This window comes from Accipiter gentilis, chromosome 5 (assembly GCF_929443795.1).
Source record: "Accipiter gentilis chromosome 5, bAccGen1.1, whole genome shotgun sequence".
Taxonomy (NCBI): domain Eukaryota; kingdom Metazoa; phylum Chordata; class Aves; order Accipitriformes; family Accipitridae; genus Astur; species Astur gentilis.
This window is the reverse complement of record NC_064884.1, coordinates 27182069-27196822: the sequence shown is the minus strand read 5'-3', so window position 1 is coordinate 27196822 and position 14754 is coordinate 27182069. Positions and strand designations below refer to the sequence as shown.

Genomic DNA, 14754 nt, shown 5'->3' with positions numbered 1-14754 from the left:
CACGAGGTGCCGATGGTGGAGACAGACAGCGTACTGAGGAAAGTAATCGTTTACAGCACGATGGGTAACTCCTCACCAGTCACCGGGAGGATCGCCTGTACTCGGGATGGTCCTGGGTGCCCGAGCCCCTCGGGAGGCAGGCTCGGGAAGCCGCCCAACCCCGCCTCAGCGCCTCAGCCTGCTGCTGCTGAGGCCGGTGGCTTGCTCTCGCCTGCTTCCCAGGCTGCTCCGCAAGAGGCGAGCGCTGCGGAGCTTGCCAGCAAGGCCGGTGACCCGCAGAGCCCCGCGGGACCGGAGGGCTGGGCGGGCAGCGCTGCCGCGCAGCCCCGCCGCGCTCACCGGGCGGCTGCCCCGCGGGCCGCCCCGCACCGCCACACCCACAGGGGGCGCTGCCGCGCACGGCCGGGCCGCACCGCACCGCGCCGCGCCGCACATCCGGGCCCCGGGGGGGGCCCCCCCCCGCTCCCTCTCTCCCGGGGGGCGCTGCCGATGGCGCCGGCACCGCGACGCGGGGGAGGGGGCGGGCCCGCAGGCGGCGGAGGAAGGCCGTTGGCCCTCGTCGCTGCTGCCCCCGCCCCCCCCGGGCCTGGCGCTTCCGCCGCCGCTCGCGCGGTGGGGCCGGCGGCGCTGCGGCCGCTGGGCGCTCTGCCCCCGCCTCCCTTTCCGGGGCGCGCGCTGGCCGGGCGGTCGGCGCAGGCGCGGGGGAAGGCGCGCAGGCGCGCCGCCGTGTGGGCGGGCGGTGGGGGGAAGGTGTGAGCTCAGCCGCTCGCGCGCGGCGGTTGGCTGAGGCGCGCGGCGGCCGGCGGCGTCCCGCACACCCCCCACCCTAATCCCCCCCTTCCCCCTCCCTTCCTCCCCCCCCCCCCCCCCCGCGCCGGGCCGGGCGGCGACGGGCAGCCCCGCGCGCGCTCCGCCGACCCCCCCCTCCCGCCCTCTCCGCCGGCCGGGCCGCCGCCGTTGGATGCGGGGCGGCGGCGGCGGTGGCAGGAGCAGCGCCGCGCGGAGCCGGGGTGTAAGATGGAGGGCCTGACGCTGAGCGAGGCGGAGCAGCGCTACTACTGCGACCTCTTCTCCTACTGCGACACCGAGAGCACCAAGAAGGTGGCGTCCAACGGGCGGGTCCTGGAGCTCTTCCGCGCCGCGCAGCTGCCCAACGACGTGGTCATGCAGGTAGCCGTGGCGGGCCCCCCCCGGGGGGGCGACGGGGCGACGGGCTCGGGAGCCGCCCCGCCGTGACCATCCGCGGGCAGAGCAGCCCCGTCCGGCGCGGCCGCCCCTCCCCGCCGCCGCGCTCAGCTCGGCCCTCGCCCCCCCGTCGTGCCCTCCCGGCCGCCCTTTGGCGGGGGTCGTCCCGCCGGCGGTGGCGGCGGCGGCGGCGGCGGCGGGCCGGGGCGGGGAGGCCGTGGCGGCAGCCGCCGGGAGACTCGGGAGCTGTCGTCCGGGTCAGCAGCCGGCCACCTGAGCCCCGGCAGGAGGGAAAGGCTGAGCCTCTCCGGAGGAAAGGGAGGGGCGGGGGGCGCAGCGAGTTGCTGCGCCGAGCGTGCCTGCAGCAGGCCCCCGCTTGGGTACTCGTGGGGCCTCCGACTACGAGGCGGGGAAGGGGCTGCTGATCGTCTCTGCTGGCGACGTCCAGCAACTGGTAGGAGAGTGCCTGGTTTGCTTTGTGTCGGCAGAGGCCGTCCAAAGCGTGAGAACCCCAGAGCGTTTGGGGGATGCGGGGGAAGATTCATCCCACAGTCAGCTGACGAAGAGCGACACAGAAGGAAACCTGGGTTTGTATCGTCGGGCGCTGCTGACGCTGATCCACTTCGCCTAAGCCATGCAGTCTTTTTTGGACATCGGTTCCCGGCAGGTGTTACCTTACCGGTAGTCATCAAGACATTTCTAACAAAGAAAAACGCAGCGCTAGGAATGACACGGGCCCCTACGTGCAACATGTACGTGCCCGGTTTTAGCACTTGCTTCCTTGGCCAGGTTACGTCTCAAAAGGTGTAGCAGCATTGCAGAGCTACCGACAGGAAAAAAGGGAAGGTCTGCTCTGATGTGCCCTGTGTAATTATTTGAGGAAAGTATTCCCAGCGAACCATTCTTATGAACAGCTGTTTGTAATAATTTGCTGCTTCTGCAGTTCCCTCTGTCATTGTTCAGTGCTTTAAAGTTTATGTAGTTTTTGGAGCTGCTGTGGGTAGAACTGCATCTAAAAAGCCATGCTGCTTTTTCTGCAGTTTCATCCTCAGCCTAGTGAGATAAGCAGACCTTTTAACAAAGCATTAAAGCTGCTGCAGCTGGAAATACGGTACGCAATTTTCAGTGTTCTGCAATTTAGTACCAGATTTCAGGAGAATACTTAGGCTTAACTAGGGTTACTGTTGATGTGTTCTGGGCTCCTAAGAGCAATGTGGTTAGTTAAAATGAGTTTAAGATGCAAAAATGTGGAAGAGGGCTAAATAAGAAATGCTTCTTACTGCTAAAACTAGTAATCCCTTATTTGATGACTTGTTAGACTGGACTTAATGGTAAGAGAGTCTGCATGCTCAGTATTGTGAGTGAGGTGTCTCAAGGGCCACCTGCTGCTGCTTTTTGTGTCTGGCCAACCAATTTCAGAAAAATCATCCCAGGAAAGTGAATGTTTACATGTTTATTGTATTTAAAATCTATTTTCTGTAAAACTTGTCTGGACCACTGTATAGATAAAGTAGGCTTGTGCTAGAGATTTTGGTTCATGCAGGGATTTAGTGCAAGAACCTGGAAAGGCTTGGAAGTACTTGCAATTTGGAATACATGTGGTCACAGGTTATATCCTTGTCTGTTGCAGAGGAGGTTGGATGTTTTTTTGCAAAGTAGGTTGCGTCTGAAGAAGAGAAACTACTTGGGCATCATGCCATGGGCTCTGCGTAAATTAACTCAAGAAGTAGACCTGTCTTATCACTGTAATGATCTCAAGGAAAACCTTGTAGTTAAAATGGCAAACAAGTATTAGATTGCCTGAGGAATGAGACTGTAAATAATAGAAAGTCAAAATGCCCTTAGCAGTTTGACCTGTTACGAATGTCTTGTGCAATCACTGTTGGTCACCTGTAAAGTACCTTGTACTTGTGAGGGACAGAATCTAGTTGTCTAGTTATTTTGTGTTTTTCTTGAAGTATGGCTGTAGCTCAAATTATTTAACACAGGCATGAATACATGGGGTGGGGGTTCTTTGAAGGGAAATTGCATTTGATGCTTTGGAAGCTGTGACTATGTTACTAAAACCTCAAGGTGATATAGGTTAAGGAATAGGGAAACCCTGTGAAAGAGGTGGAATTTTCTTTTGACCACATGGTACTGTGTTCTTACCTGCTCATCTGAAGCACCTGATGCTTGTGGGGAAAGGAACTTGATTCAGTTACCCAATTCTTACGCAATCCTGCAATGCAAGTGTAGTACTAGTCACGTGAATGCTAAGTACCTTCATAGGTGTGCAAAACAGTACAAAATCACCGCTCTTCAAACTCACGGGGACCAAGTAGTCCTGAGGAATTACCTCAAAGTTTTTCCTCTTAAGTAGTGGAGGTCTGGAGATACTTTTGAATAATTCAGAATTGATTCGTTGGAAACGAAAATGTGTGTCAGTTACGTTTTTAGACCCATAACTTGTTTTGCTTGCAAATCTGTTGTTTAAAGTCTGGATATACATGCGAGCTTTCCTGCAAAGAGTTATGTTTGAGATACATCTTGCAGCAGGAAAAGTTAATGCATGTGGCCAATTGTTCCTAATCATTCTCATTTCTGCCTCTAAGGTACACTGTCAGCTGCCTATTAAATGGGAGTAAATGAACATATAGAAGACTGAAACAGTTATGGTTGTTGTATACAAATCACATGCTCACAAAGCAACAAACCCTGGAAAAGAAAAGCTGTATGTCCACTTAGTACATGTATGCAAAAGGACAGCCTTATTACCAGAACGAAAATACCACACCTAAGGTGTTACAACCTTAACTGCACATGTGAGAACACCAGCCTTTATTAACCCATATTTCTGCCTTTTTGTGCACATCCTTGAAATCAGCATTAAGGTAGAAGATTTGCATAAAACTGAATAAAAGTGTGTGTGTGTTGGGATAACAAGTCCAGCTACTTCCCAACAGTTACATGAGTCTTTAAATTGCTCTCAGGGTGTGGTTTCACATTGCAGCTAAAGCAATCTAAGGGTGAGTTGCCACTGAAAGAGGTGGTTCAGTCTTCCCCCTTCCCCCAGCCATGTGCTCCTGCCGCTGCTGCTTGCAAAGACGCTAGTGCCTGTTGGATGCTGTTATATGCTGGCATCAGGGGCTATGCAGGCAGAAAGTTAATTACAATTTTTTGTTGATTTTAACTCTGTATCAGCCAATTGGGTTGAATGAATGTCAGTGCTGGCACAAGGAAGGACGCAGGAAAACCATTTGCTGATGGAGGGGAAGAGGAGAACTTTCCTTTTTCTAGAGCAGTTGGGTTTTTCAGTTGTGACCTAGCATGGGTTTCATGGTATCTTAAACCACTAGGAGCTGGAGCTACCTGATGCTGGCACTGACATTCATTTGAACAGACAGTGAGCTGGTTCAGGGAGCTTATTCAGCCAAAAGTTAGGGGTTTTTTGTCAAGTTATTTTTCACTTGACTCAGCTGCCTGAGCTCGTGGCTCAGTTGCATTTGTATCGGTGATTGTATTAGCAAGTAGTATGACACAACACAAGTGCTGCTGAGGAGCTGCCATCCACCCTGTATACGTATTTCAGAAGCTTTCCTTTGATAAAGTGCTGGCCTGGTCCCGTAGACTGAGTGTTAGCTGGGATTCATTAGGTCAACTCCTAGAGTGTATCTCCTAGGTTAGCTTCATCCAAAAGAAATCTAGTTGTCTGTTCTGGAGCAGCTGCACAGTATGAACCAGAGCAGTGAGGGTGACCAGGAAGTTGGCTTCAAAACTACATTTCGCATCTGACCTAAAATGCTAATGTAGGTATGCTATTAAAGTCAGTTCTTGGTGCCTCTGGTGTTGGAGTTGCTTGTAAAAGCTGCAGTCATGCAAAAAATGTATTGTGAAGTTCATTACTTGTGCATGGGAATTCATATAATAGCTGTCCCATTTGTTCAATTTGTAGAGTTCTTATTTAGGGGATTTAATCACAATGTTTTATGAACTTACGCTCTTCTCTTTGATTATGAATTGTAGAAACTTCACAAGACAAGAAGGAAATCAACTGTGCATATGATAGTCATCTGAAATTAATGAGTCAAGGGATCTTGCTTTAAAATACAACATTACTATGAAACAACAAATATGCCAGTATTTACATGTACTTTCTCTAAAACGAGTAAATTGTCATCTTCAGTGTTGGCGTTGTATGGCAATGTTACCTGACTGCTAATTTGGTGTTAGAAAGTCTTTGAAATGACAGATGAATCATACAATTACACCCAGTTTCTTCAATTACAATATGATTGCATTAGCCTGTTAAAAACCTAGTGTAAAGCGTATTTTTGGCTCTTGTTAGCCAATTTCAAGCTTTTTGTTTTTTTCATTTCTAAGGAGTCTTTACAGACAGATTAGTTTTGATTGTTCTTGTCATTGATGGAAAAAATTACTGTCTCTGGTTGTCTACCTCAACTCTCTGTCAGAGTTTGCTGCCTTCACATCAGAAGTTGTAAGAAAGTGCATACCTGTGATGCAGCTGCTTCATTGCAAAGTCCAGAGTCTTAGCGTAAAGCCTCATTCATCAGCTACAATTTCGGCACTGTGCAGAAAAATAGGTAAGGTGCAGGCATATGCTGCCTTCTGTTGTTCTTGGGGTGATAGCTTTTGGCAAACACAGGGAACAGAGAACACGGAATGGTGGCCTCCTTAGATGCGAGAGCTCATCTGCTAGCATGTGGTGCCATTATAACTGGAATTATAAGCCATAGGCAAAACATGGGAAAACAAAATCGCAGATTCTTAGTTTAAAATGTTGGTCACTTTGTTGGAGAATGGATGTAGAGAGAAAGTGATCTAAGAAGAATAAAAACTTGTTCACAGTGATTTTATTGTTGCAGTTGGTGTTTCAGTGAATTTTCCTGCACGAAGACTACCTGTTTATCAAATCAGTAGAGTTTACTAAATGCTAACTGCAAATGGAAGCTGAGCCAGGGCATGCTTAGGGTTACCTGTGTGGTCGAGACATGCAGAAGACTCAACCTTGTTCTGGTTAATTTGCTGGATTTATTATCTCTTCAGAGCTGGTGGGGTAAGAAGTTAGAATTCCTTATATGCAGCAAATCCCATGCCTTCCTTTCAGCAATTTGGTTTTGGAGTAGACTTAAAAATACACAGAACTTTCAGATCTTTTTTTAAAAAAAAAAAAAGTATGCTGTGTAAAAAGCTTTGCTTTCCTAATACTGACCTTTACCGAATCTGCAAACAAGCCCAAATTTTAAAAAGAAATCACTTAATTGAATCCAACCCCTACATTTTGGGTTAATATTTTTTTATTTTAAAGCTTACAGCTTTTCTATGTGACATTTTAAAATAAAATTAGTTGAGATTTCTTCTGAGGCAATATTCACAACCGGTCATTATTAAGGCATTTTTTCCAGTGCAGAAGTGTATAACTGCAGCATTTTTATTTTCTAATATTTTGTTAGTCTGAGCACCATAAAGTTGATGAGTCTGTAGTCTTTTATGATTATAATCATACGCAATTTATATATAAAATTTATATATAATATTTAAAGGATGTTTGTACCTACATTATGCTGTATCTCAGTTCTCATTTAGGGAAGGAGTTGTTAGAATTTTGTTGTAAATACAAACAGTGCCTGGATCCGCAGCTTAGAGTATCCAGTTTGTGAATTATGGACGGTTTTTTCCCCTCAGATGTTAATGTAATAGAGTATTTTTCTTTCCTCTGAGCTGAGCAGTAGGTTAGTTTTGTTCCTCTGTAATGATGAGATGTATAAGCAGTCTACTTTCTGTTAGTGCCAGAAATGGTTCTTAGTCTGCTCTAACCTGTGAATTGTGCTTTGAGTTTTCTGGAGTATTCTGGTAAAAATGTTTACTTTAATGATGTTACCTTCACAGAGGCTATAGTGAGCTGCAAATTGTTTACAGTTTTTTAGTTTGAGTAGTCTCATGTCTCGGCAGAATTTAGTCAGAGAATAATCATTGGTTTTGAAGTGAAAGGAAGTTAATAGCAAAACTTTAGGAGTGTAGATTAAGTCTATTAGACTTACATTTGTTTTCAGCTGATTTCTCAGTGTAATTGTTTTTGAGCCTTTGAAATTGACTGGCATTCATACTGTATAGTCACTTATGTAGTAAATAATTCCTTCATAATTCTGAATGCCAGCACAGCACTCAGCTAATTTCAAGTATCACAGCTTAGCTTTGTTTGAAAACAGTATATTTTTTTTTCTTTTTAAATATGCTGTCAGATGACAGCAGGGATGATTAATAACCATTCTGGCATGGCTGGATAGAATTCTAAAATCTATTCAGAAATATCAGGGCCTTTGGCAAACACAGCTGTCTTAGAATCAAGTTAGCTGTACAAAATTATGGATTGTAAACTTGATCTCTTTCCTGTAAAGGTGATTCTTTTGTATTAGAAGTTTTGAGCACTTCACCCACTGTCTGTGAAAAATGGCAAGCGTGTCTTCATCTGAGTCTGATCTTCGATAAATATTACTGCAGATACTGTGAAATGATAGGACTTTGCTGGCAGTCTCTATGACTTTTCAATTATATTTGCTAGCTTTCAAAATATTAGTCCTTACAGACAACTTTCACGCCTTTTGGGTCATAAATATTTGCCATTTAGATCAGCCCTTCTCATAGAATTCCTAGACTTAAAATTGGAGTTCTGCTCTGTGCTTAAATGAGTTTGAAGTCAGAAGTGAGTGCAGGAGCAATATGTTGACTATCAAATTTTTCTCACTGGAGTTCCAGTAATGATTAGTGTAAGAATGTATTTCCCACTTATTCTTTTTCCTTTAGCATTTCTTTAGACCATAGGGCTATTATTAAGCCAGTGGTGTCATTCTTTCTGAACTAACTTACTGAGTTGGTGATGTTTGTGACTTGCTTGTTTTTCCAGTTGGGTTTGGTATCTAAAGAGTTAAATTATCCCCTGCACTTCTTATGCAAAAAAATACATTATGACTTAGGCGTGCCTGTCTGTGTATAGGAACTGTATTTTGATAGGTTAAAGGACTTGGAAAAGATGACAGTCTGACCTGAATTTCTGAAATGATTGACTTCTGACATCTAAAATGCTCTTGAAATATGGTAACAGCGATGAGTAGGCTCAGTTTCAAATATATTTTTCAACTTCAGTAATCCCAGAAAAGGGTGACCAGGACTGAGCTGTGTAAAATTTAGCATTAGGTGCTGACTTACTCTAGCTTCAGACTATTAGTTGTGAATTTTGTAGAAAAGTCTGTTCTTACCGCAATAGTGCGTACTACTTTGTTTTTTCTGAATTAAAATGTCTTAAATCATTTAAGACCTAGTGTTAGCAGCTCTATTCTGAGTCTCAAAAGTAGCTCCGTGAAGCTGCAGTTTTTAGAACTTTAAACTGAGGTGTGTTTAAACTTTGATAGACACATTGTTAAGACTTGTTAAAACAGATGGAGATGGGAAAGCAGCATAAAGTAATGGGCACAGTAGCTTCAGGTAAACTTGTACAGAAGTGCTCCGGAATAACAAGACCAGATCTGAGCAGTCCTATTTGGCCAGGCCACAGCACAACCACTAAATCTCAGATCAGAGAATGCCTTAATCTTCATTTTACATTAGCAAAAAGGCAGAAGCTTGTGTTCATTCTTTGAGGCTTTTCGGTCTTAGGTTTGTTCTGCTGTAGTGATGAAAGGTGATGTGTGGAGAAAATATTGAAATCAAAAAAGAAAATGAGTATTAACAAGGAACATCAATCACTGGAATGCTTCCATTAAAAAGGAGGTCTGAAAGGAATCAAAATGTCTATATAAATGCTGCTCTCTTCAGCATTTAGCACTTAAGTAGAAATTTTGCAGGAAAAATACTCAACTTAGTGCTGCATGGCAGGAGCATCCACAATTAGAATGTCCATGTGACCTCCCTCCCACTATTTGTTATTGGAGTAATAATTTGAAATACTAAATATATCCTTGCTGTAAGATACCTCTCCAATGCCTGCTGAAGCTAGATGCTGTCTTGGTGCTTATGTGTATACTTTGGCTGCTACTGGTTGTTCCAGAAGAGAAAATCACTTGAAAGTTATAGAATCATCCTGGAGTCTCAAATTGTCGCAGACTGACTCAGGCATTGAGAGTTCCTGCTAAAGTGTGTTTTTTCATCTCCTATTGCTTGAACTCTTCATGGCACTATTAGGAAAAAGGAGACACCCTTGTTTTTAGGGCAGTTCTTGGCAGCCTGGTATGTGAATATGTCTTTCCCTTCTAAGGAGGGTTTCTTTGGGCAAGGCAAAGAAGTTGGAGTTGCAAGTGCTCTTAATGCAACATTCTGTTCAGTTGCTCCATCTCTACCTTTTCTGCCTCTCTTAAATGCAAAGCATGCAACTTTCTTGAGGCTGCAGCCTTACAAGAACTTTAGAGTCAAATGAACAAACTATTGATATCAGCGACATATTCCCACATGCCTTGTAGCTGCTGAGGTGTTTGTTGGTTGTACAGTAGACAGATAAGAGTAGCACAGTAACTTTTTGCTGGCTTACTGAGTGGAGTAATCATACTGTGTGATCAGATAGATGAGCAACAAACAGTGCTCAGGAATGGGGAACTGTGCAGCTGAGAGCAGAGGAGGGAGGAGCTATTTAGGTTAAGTAGTAATGTGAAATTGCATAGGAAGAAGAGACAGGTATGTGGAATATCTCTTTCTTTTAAAAGAACCTCTCTTTGTGCATCAAGAATTAGAAATGGTTCTTGTAGGTCCCCAGGCTGTCTTTTGCTGCTTCAGATTTTTTTTTTTTATTTCCAGTTCTTCTTGCTGCTTTATTACCATTACTGCTTGTAAGGTACCTTTCTCATGAGCACCTTCTCTGCCAGAACAGCAGTAGAGAGACTCTTAATGCAAGCAAAGAGCAACTCTGCCTTGAGGTCTTCCAGCTATGACTTTTTAGTTGAGAGGATAGTAGTTGCTTTCTAAGTGAGTCTTCATCTGGCTGTTTGGATTTTCCTTTGTTGGTGCTATTGAACGTGTCAGAAAGGAATGTGCTTCTTATGCTGTCCTCTTTTTGAGAGTATTTGGCAATGACTTGTTTATGAGTTATAGTTAAGTAGGGCGGTCTGTGGCTCTAGATCTTTGGAGAAGTGGCTGCTTTAAATCAGTATCTTGAACTTTTTGTAGTTGCTGTGCAGCTGCCTCATCTTTGTGGATTGACTCATGGTGGTTACTATGTACTACCAAATCAAGAAGGGAACCACTGAGCTCTAGAGAGCTGTGGAGCTCTGCATAAGAGTCTCTGCAGGTAAGATTCATGTGTACGGCTTGTAACAGCTTTTGCAGGAGCTGTTAGCAAGACCACAGACTTTGATTGAAAATGGAAAAATCAAAGCTACTGCATTAGGAAGTGTCTTTGATAAGTGAGGCTAATCCACCATAAACATACATGCTAGCAGGAACAACAGGAGATGCTGCAGACTGCTTTTGGAATAGGTTGAAGTCAGGAATGACCTAAAATACAACTGGTTCAAAAAGTACTACAGTAGGTGAAAGTTCTACGTGTGGGGGTTTTTTGTGTGTGTGTGGTGTTCAACATATTCGCTTGTTAAGATACATATTTATTATGTGCATCTGTCATAAATAGGAGTTTGAAATTTTCAGTGCTTTTTGTTTGTTGCTTTTCTATTAACTGTGAAAGCATGACTCCAAATCTGCCAATCCCTGCAACTCAGGGAATGGACACTTGTAAAACATCCCCAAGTACAGGGGTAGAATGATTCCTCTGAGGCTTAAAATACTGGGTCATTTTTTTGAACAGCTAATTCTTTATTTCTGATGTGATTAATTCTGAAATTTCATTTGATTGAAACGTATGTTTGGACCTGAAATGATCTGTGGAATGGGAAAGTTTTGTTCTAAGTATCTATAGAGAATTAATTGTCAGAGCTGATGAGTAGCTTTTTCTTCCTGTTGGTGTTCTAGCAGTCTGCTTCCACTGTGGATACATGTGGTGTGAAAATCAAGGGCGGGGAAGTATTAGGAGAGGCTCAGACAGTAGGAGACTAAGTAGTTCATTGCCAGAGAGCGTGTGTCATCTTGGAAGTCCTCCAATACTATTGGTTTTATTTCTTTAAAGGCCTGTGTTCTCAAGCCAGATTTGTGGCATTGACTGAGATCCATCTTCATGGAACAGTCAGTAAGACTTAAAAGGAAGACCTTACTAGTTTTTATGCAACAAAGTACAACAATGTCCCAAATATACCCTGTGCCTGGGAATTCTTAGTATCAACTAATTAACTCTTATTTACTACTATGCTTCTTAACTACCTAGTAAGATAAATGTATGTATTAGAGGTAAGGTTATACTTGCTGTTCAGCACATACACATTTCCTACTTCACGCTTATTGAATTAAATATAGCAGTTCTTGATATCCTTCATAAATGCGTTTTGCAAATGATCTTCAGATAGGTGTAAGACTGTTTAAATATTTATCATGTACTGCTATTAATGCTGAAACAGAATTCAGAGCAATACTTGGACTGTTTCTTTTAGTGGTGTTCTTTTGTCCTGTCTCCAATTTTTTTTTTCTTATGTGCCACCATGTGCCAAGGTTGTGGAGCCTAGCAGAGAACTGGGTCAGTGACTTTACTTGGTTAAAAATAACTCATCAAAAGAAGTATCTTTGTCAGTTCTCCTGTCTTGTTCCTGCTACGCAGTGCTGTCAACAACTGTTGCATCTGAGAAGCTACATGTCAAGTGAGATTTTTCTGAAGAAAAGTTAAAAATTCTAGATGAATAACTAATCAGTATTGCTTTGTCCAATTGATGATGGGTGAAAGACTGTAGTTAGAAAACTGTGTCGGGCTGTGGTCTGCAATTAGTGAGACAGATTGAGATAAATGAAGTGACAGGAATTGATGCATTGAACAGTGGTTGCAGAATAACAAGATTACAGTCTAATGAATTGTGAGGAAAGAAAGTTATTCAACCTGGGAAAAAAGCACGAAGGAGTTTTTCATAGGTTTTTGGTATGTAGTGACGGTCAAGTTTTTCTTCTGCTACAATAGCAATGATTAGGAAATATTTTTTCTCAGCTTCCCTTATGCATCCTCAGGTTACACTGCATTGTAGAGATATGGTTAATTTTTGTTGTAGCTGAGGTGAGTGGATTACATGACTTCAGAAGAGTACCTTTGTAGGACAGCATATTCTAGTACACAATTTGAGGCTGTATTGCAATAAACTTTTAATTTGGAAAACATCCTGTTGTATCTGTTTAATGCTTAAGTTTGCAAAGGGCTTTAGAACTCTTATCAATGAATTGCTGCATATGAGATAGAGAAATAACATTTTTGACATGATAACGTTTTTCATTTTAAACTGTGAAACAAAATCAGTCTGTATTCAGTTACATTTTCATTAAATAACCTAAAACTGAATACAGGTTATTCTTTTTAAAATTTTAGCTTTTTTAAAATCTGAGGTAAAACATTAGTGGTTTTTTTAATGCATTGCTTGCTTTTCATTAAAAGGTTATTGTCAATATGCACAGTAAAACTCAAAATTCGTGTACTAAATACTAAAGCACAACTATATTCATATGTTCTGGTTTAACTCAAGCTTGTATCATATATTGTAAAATGAATGTGAAAACTAGTTTTGCACCTCTGGTGCATGGTTTATATTGTTCATGGGGATTGTTTCATTTAAACATAAGAGAAGGCTTTTGTACTGTAAGGGTGATCAAACACTGAAAGAGGTTGCTCAGAGAGGTTGTAGTCTCCTTCCTTGGATATACTCAAAATCCAACTGGACATGGTCCTAAGTAACCTGCTGTAGCTGAACCTGCTTTGAGCAGTGTCAGTGGAGTGGCTGATCTCCAGAGGACCTTTCCTAGCTCAATTATACTGTGATTCTACATAGGGTTTCTTTGTGTTTATTAATAAAAAAAAAAGTCTTACACCAACAATGCAAACGTAAAAATTCCTGCCAAGTCACAGTAGGACTACTAGAATACCTCAAATTAAGAATGTGTTAATAAAATCAGGACCAAAATGTATATTCTGAATCCCAGTTCTTCTTTCTTGCTTTGTATCAATATGTGTTTGGTTTTTGGCGTTTTTTTTGTGGGTAGGTCTGTGTTTATGTCCTAGTTTGGATGAGGTGATACAAAAGGTCCTCCTTTGAGCTTGTTCATTCCTCCCTCCTATCAGCATATACCATGTGTGTTGTAGCTTCCAGCCTTTGAAAGGTGCCTTGAAGTCTTGCCTCTTACCACCCTCTGGTATGGAACAGTAGGTACTTCAGTAAGTCTCTCCAAGTAGATGAAAATATTTTTATCTTTACTATGTAGGTGACACGCATGTTGCTTCATTTATTGTTTTACCATTGAAGTCATCCCTGTTTAAACACTGTTGTACTTTTGCATGAATAATGTTTACAGATAATGGGCTTGATTTGCCTTGTAGAAGAACCTGGGGGCAGGTGGACTGTGATATTCTGGAAGACTCTCTCAGAGAGGTTTTCTGAGTTCTGGAAAGTGTGTTTCATTTGAAACAGATGTGATTTGTTCCACTTCACCTGGAATTTTTAAAGGTTCTCAAGTCTTAGTTTGTTTTGTTCACAAATGTTTCCAAGTTCAAGGACCTCTTATTTGAGACCTGTAAGGGTTCTAGAAGGTATGTGCTTGAAACGGTGCCCTTTGTCAACATACTGCTTCCTGTGCATGTCCAATCTGCGCCAATTCCTGATATTGTTGATGCTGCTGTTACTTCTTTGCAGTATGATGACTGAGTGTGCAATTTCATAATTTACAGCTACCGCGCTGAGGTGGTTTTTTGTATCAACAGGTTCCAGCAGTTCTGGAGCTTCAAAAAGTTGTTGGCCTTAATCTGGTTAATTGCAGTAGTGTGACCTCAGGATCTTCATATTTAAGGAGATGAAAACAGTCATGGAGCATTTTGTCTTGAAGATGGCTCTGCATTCCTTGAAGAGTTTAAGGAATTCCTTATCCTTTCTTTTCCTAAGATGATGAAAGCCCTAACCATAAATCTTGGAAGCTATCCCTTGATTATTTTGTTATTATCCTCCCCCCCCCCCCCCCCCCCCCCGTCAGTATAGCTTATTACCTGTTGAATATTTAAATCCTCTTTCAAGGAGATTATAGCTAGGCTGTTTTGAGTGTGTTCAAGCATGCTGTCAGTCCACAGAGGAATTTCCACTAGAAGTTTGCATTTAATTATTTTACTCCACCTTCAGTCATGTTTCTGATTGGGTTATATTCTGTGTTTGAAATAAGAGGACTCTTTTAGCTATCTATGGGTGGATTTGACAGCTACTTGTTCAGCAGCATAAGGGCATTCTTTTCTGTTGGTTGTTTTGTGGTTGGTTTTTTTTGTATCCTTTTTCCTTTTTGTGATACACTAGATGTAAGTATTTTCTACATTTATATCTATTTACTTTGAATCCATGCTTGTCTTTCCTTTCTTATACTTACCTGCCGTGGTAGCTTAATTATTAATTCAGTTTTTAACTGAAACTTTTTTCAATCTGGCAGTACTGACTAGCTCCAAACAAGATAATTTCTAGTCCAGCACTG

The 14754-nt window shown here is 42.9% G+C and overlaps 1 protein-coding gene across 10 annotated transcripts in view; it reads left to right on the top strand.

Moving 5' to 3' along the window:
• The first annotated feature begins 883 nt into the window (after positions 1-883).
• REPS1 (RALBP1 associated Eps domain containing 1) overlaps positions 884-14754 on the top strand; it is a 69096-nt gene continuing 55225 nt past the window's right edge. For all 10 annotated transcript variants that reach the window (XM_049801596.1, XM_049801600.1, XM_049801599.1 and 7 more), the window contains exon 1: positions 884-1170. In XM_049801596.1, coding sequence (XP_049657553.1) covers positions 1018-1170 — 153 coding nt within the window. In that variant the 5' untranslated portion in view covers positions 884-1017. The remainder of the gene's footprint in view (positions 1171-14754) is intronic.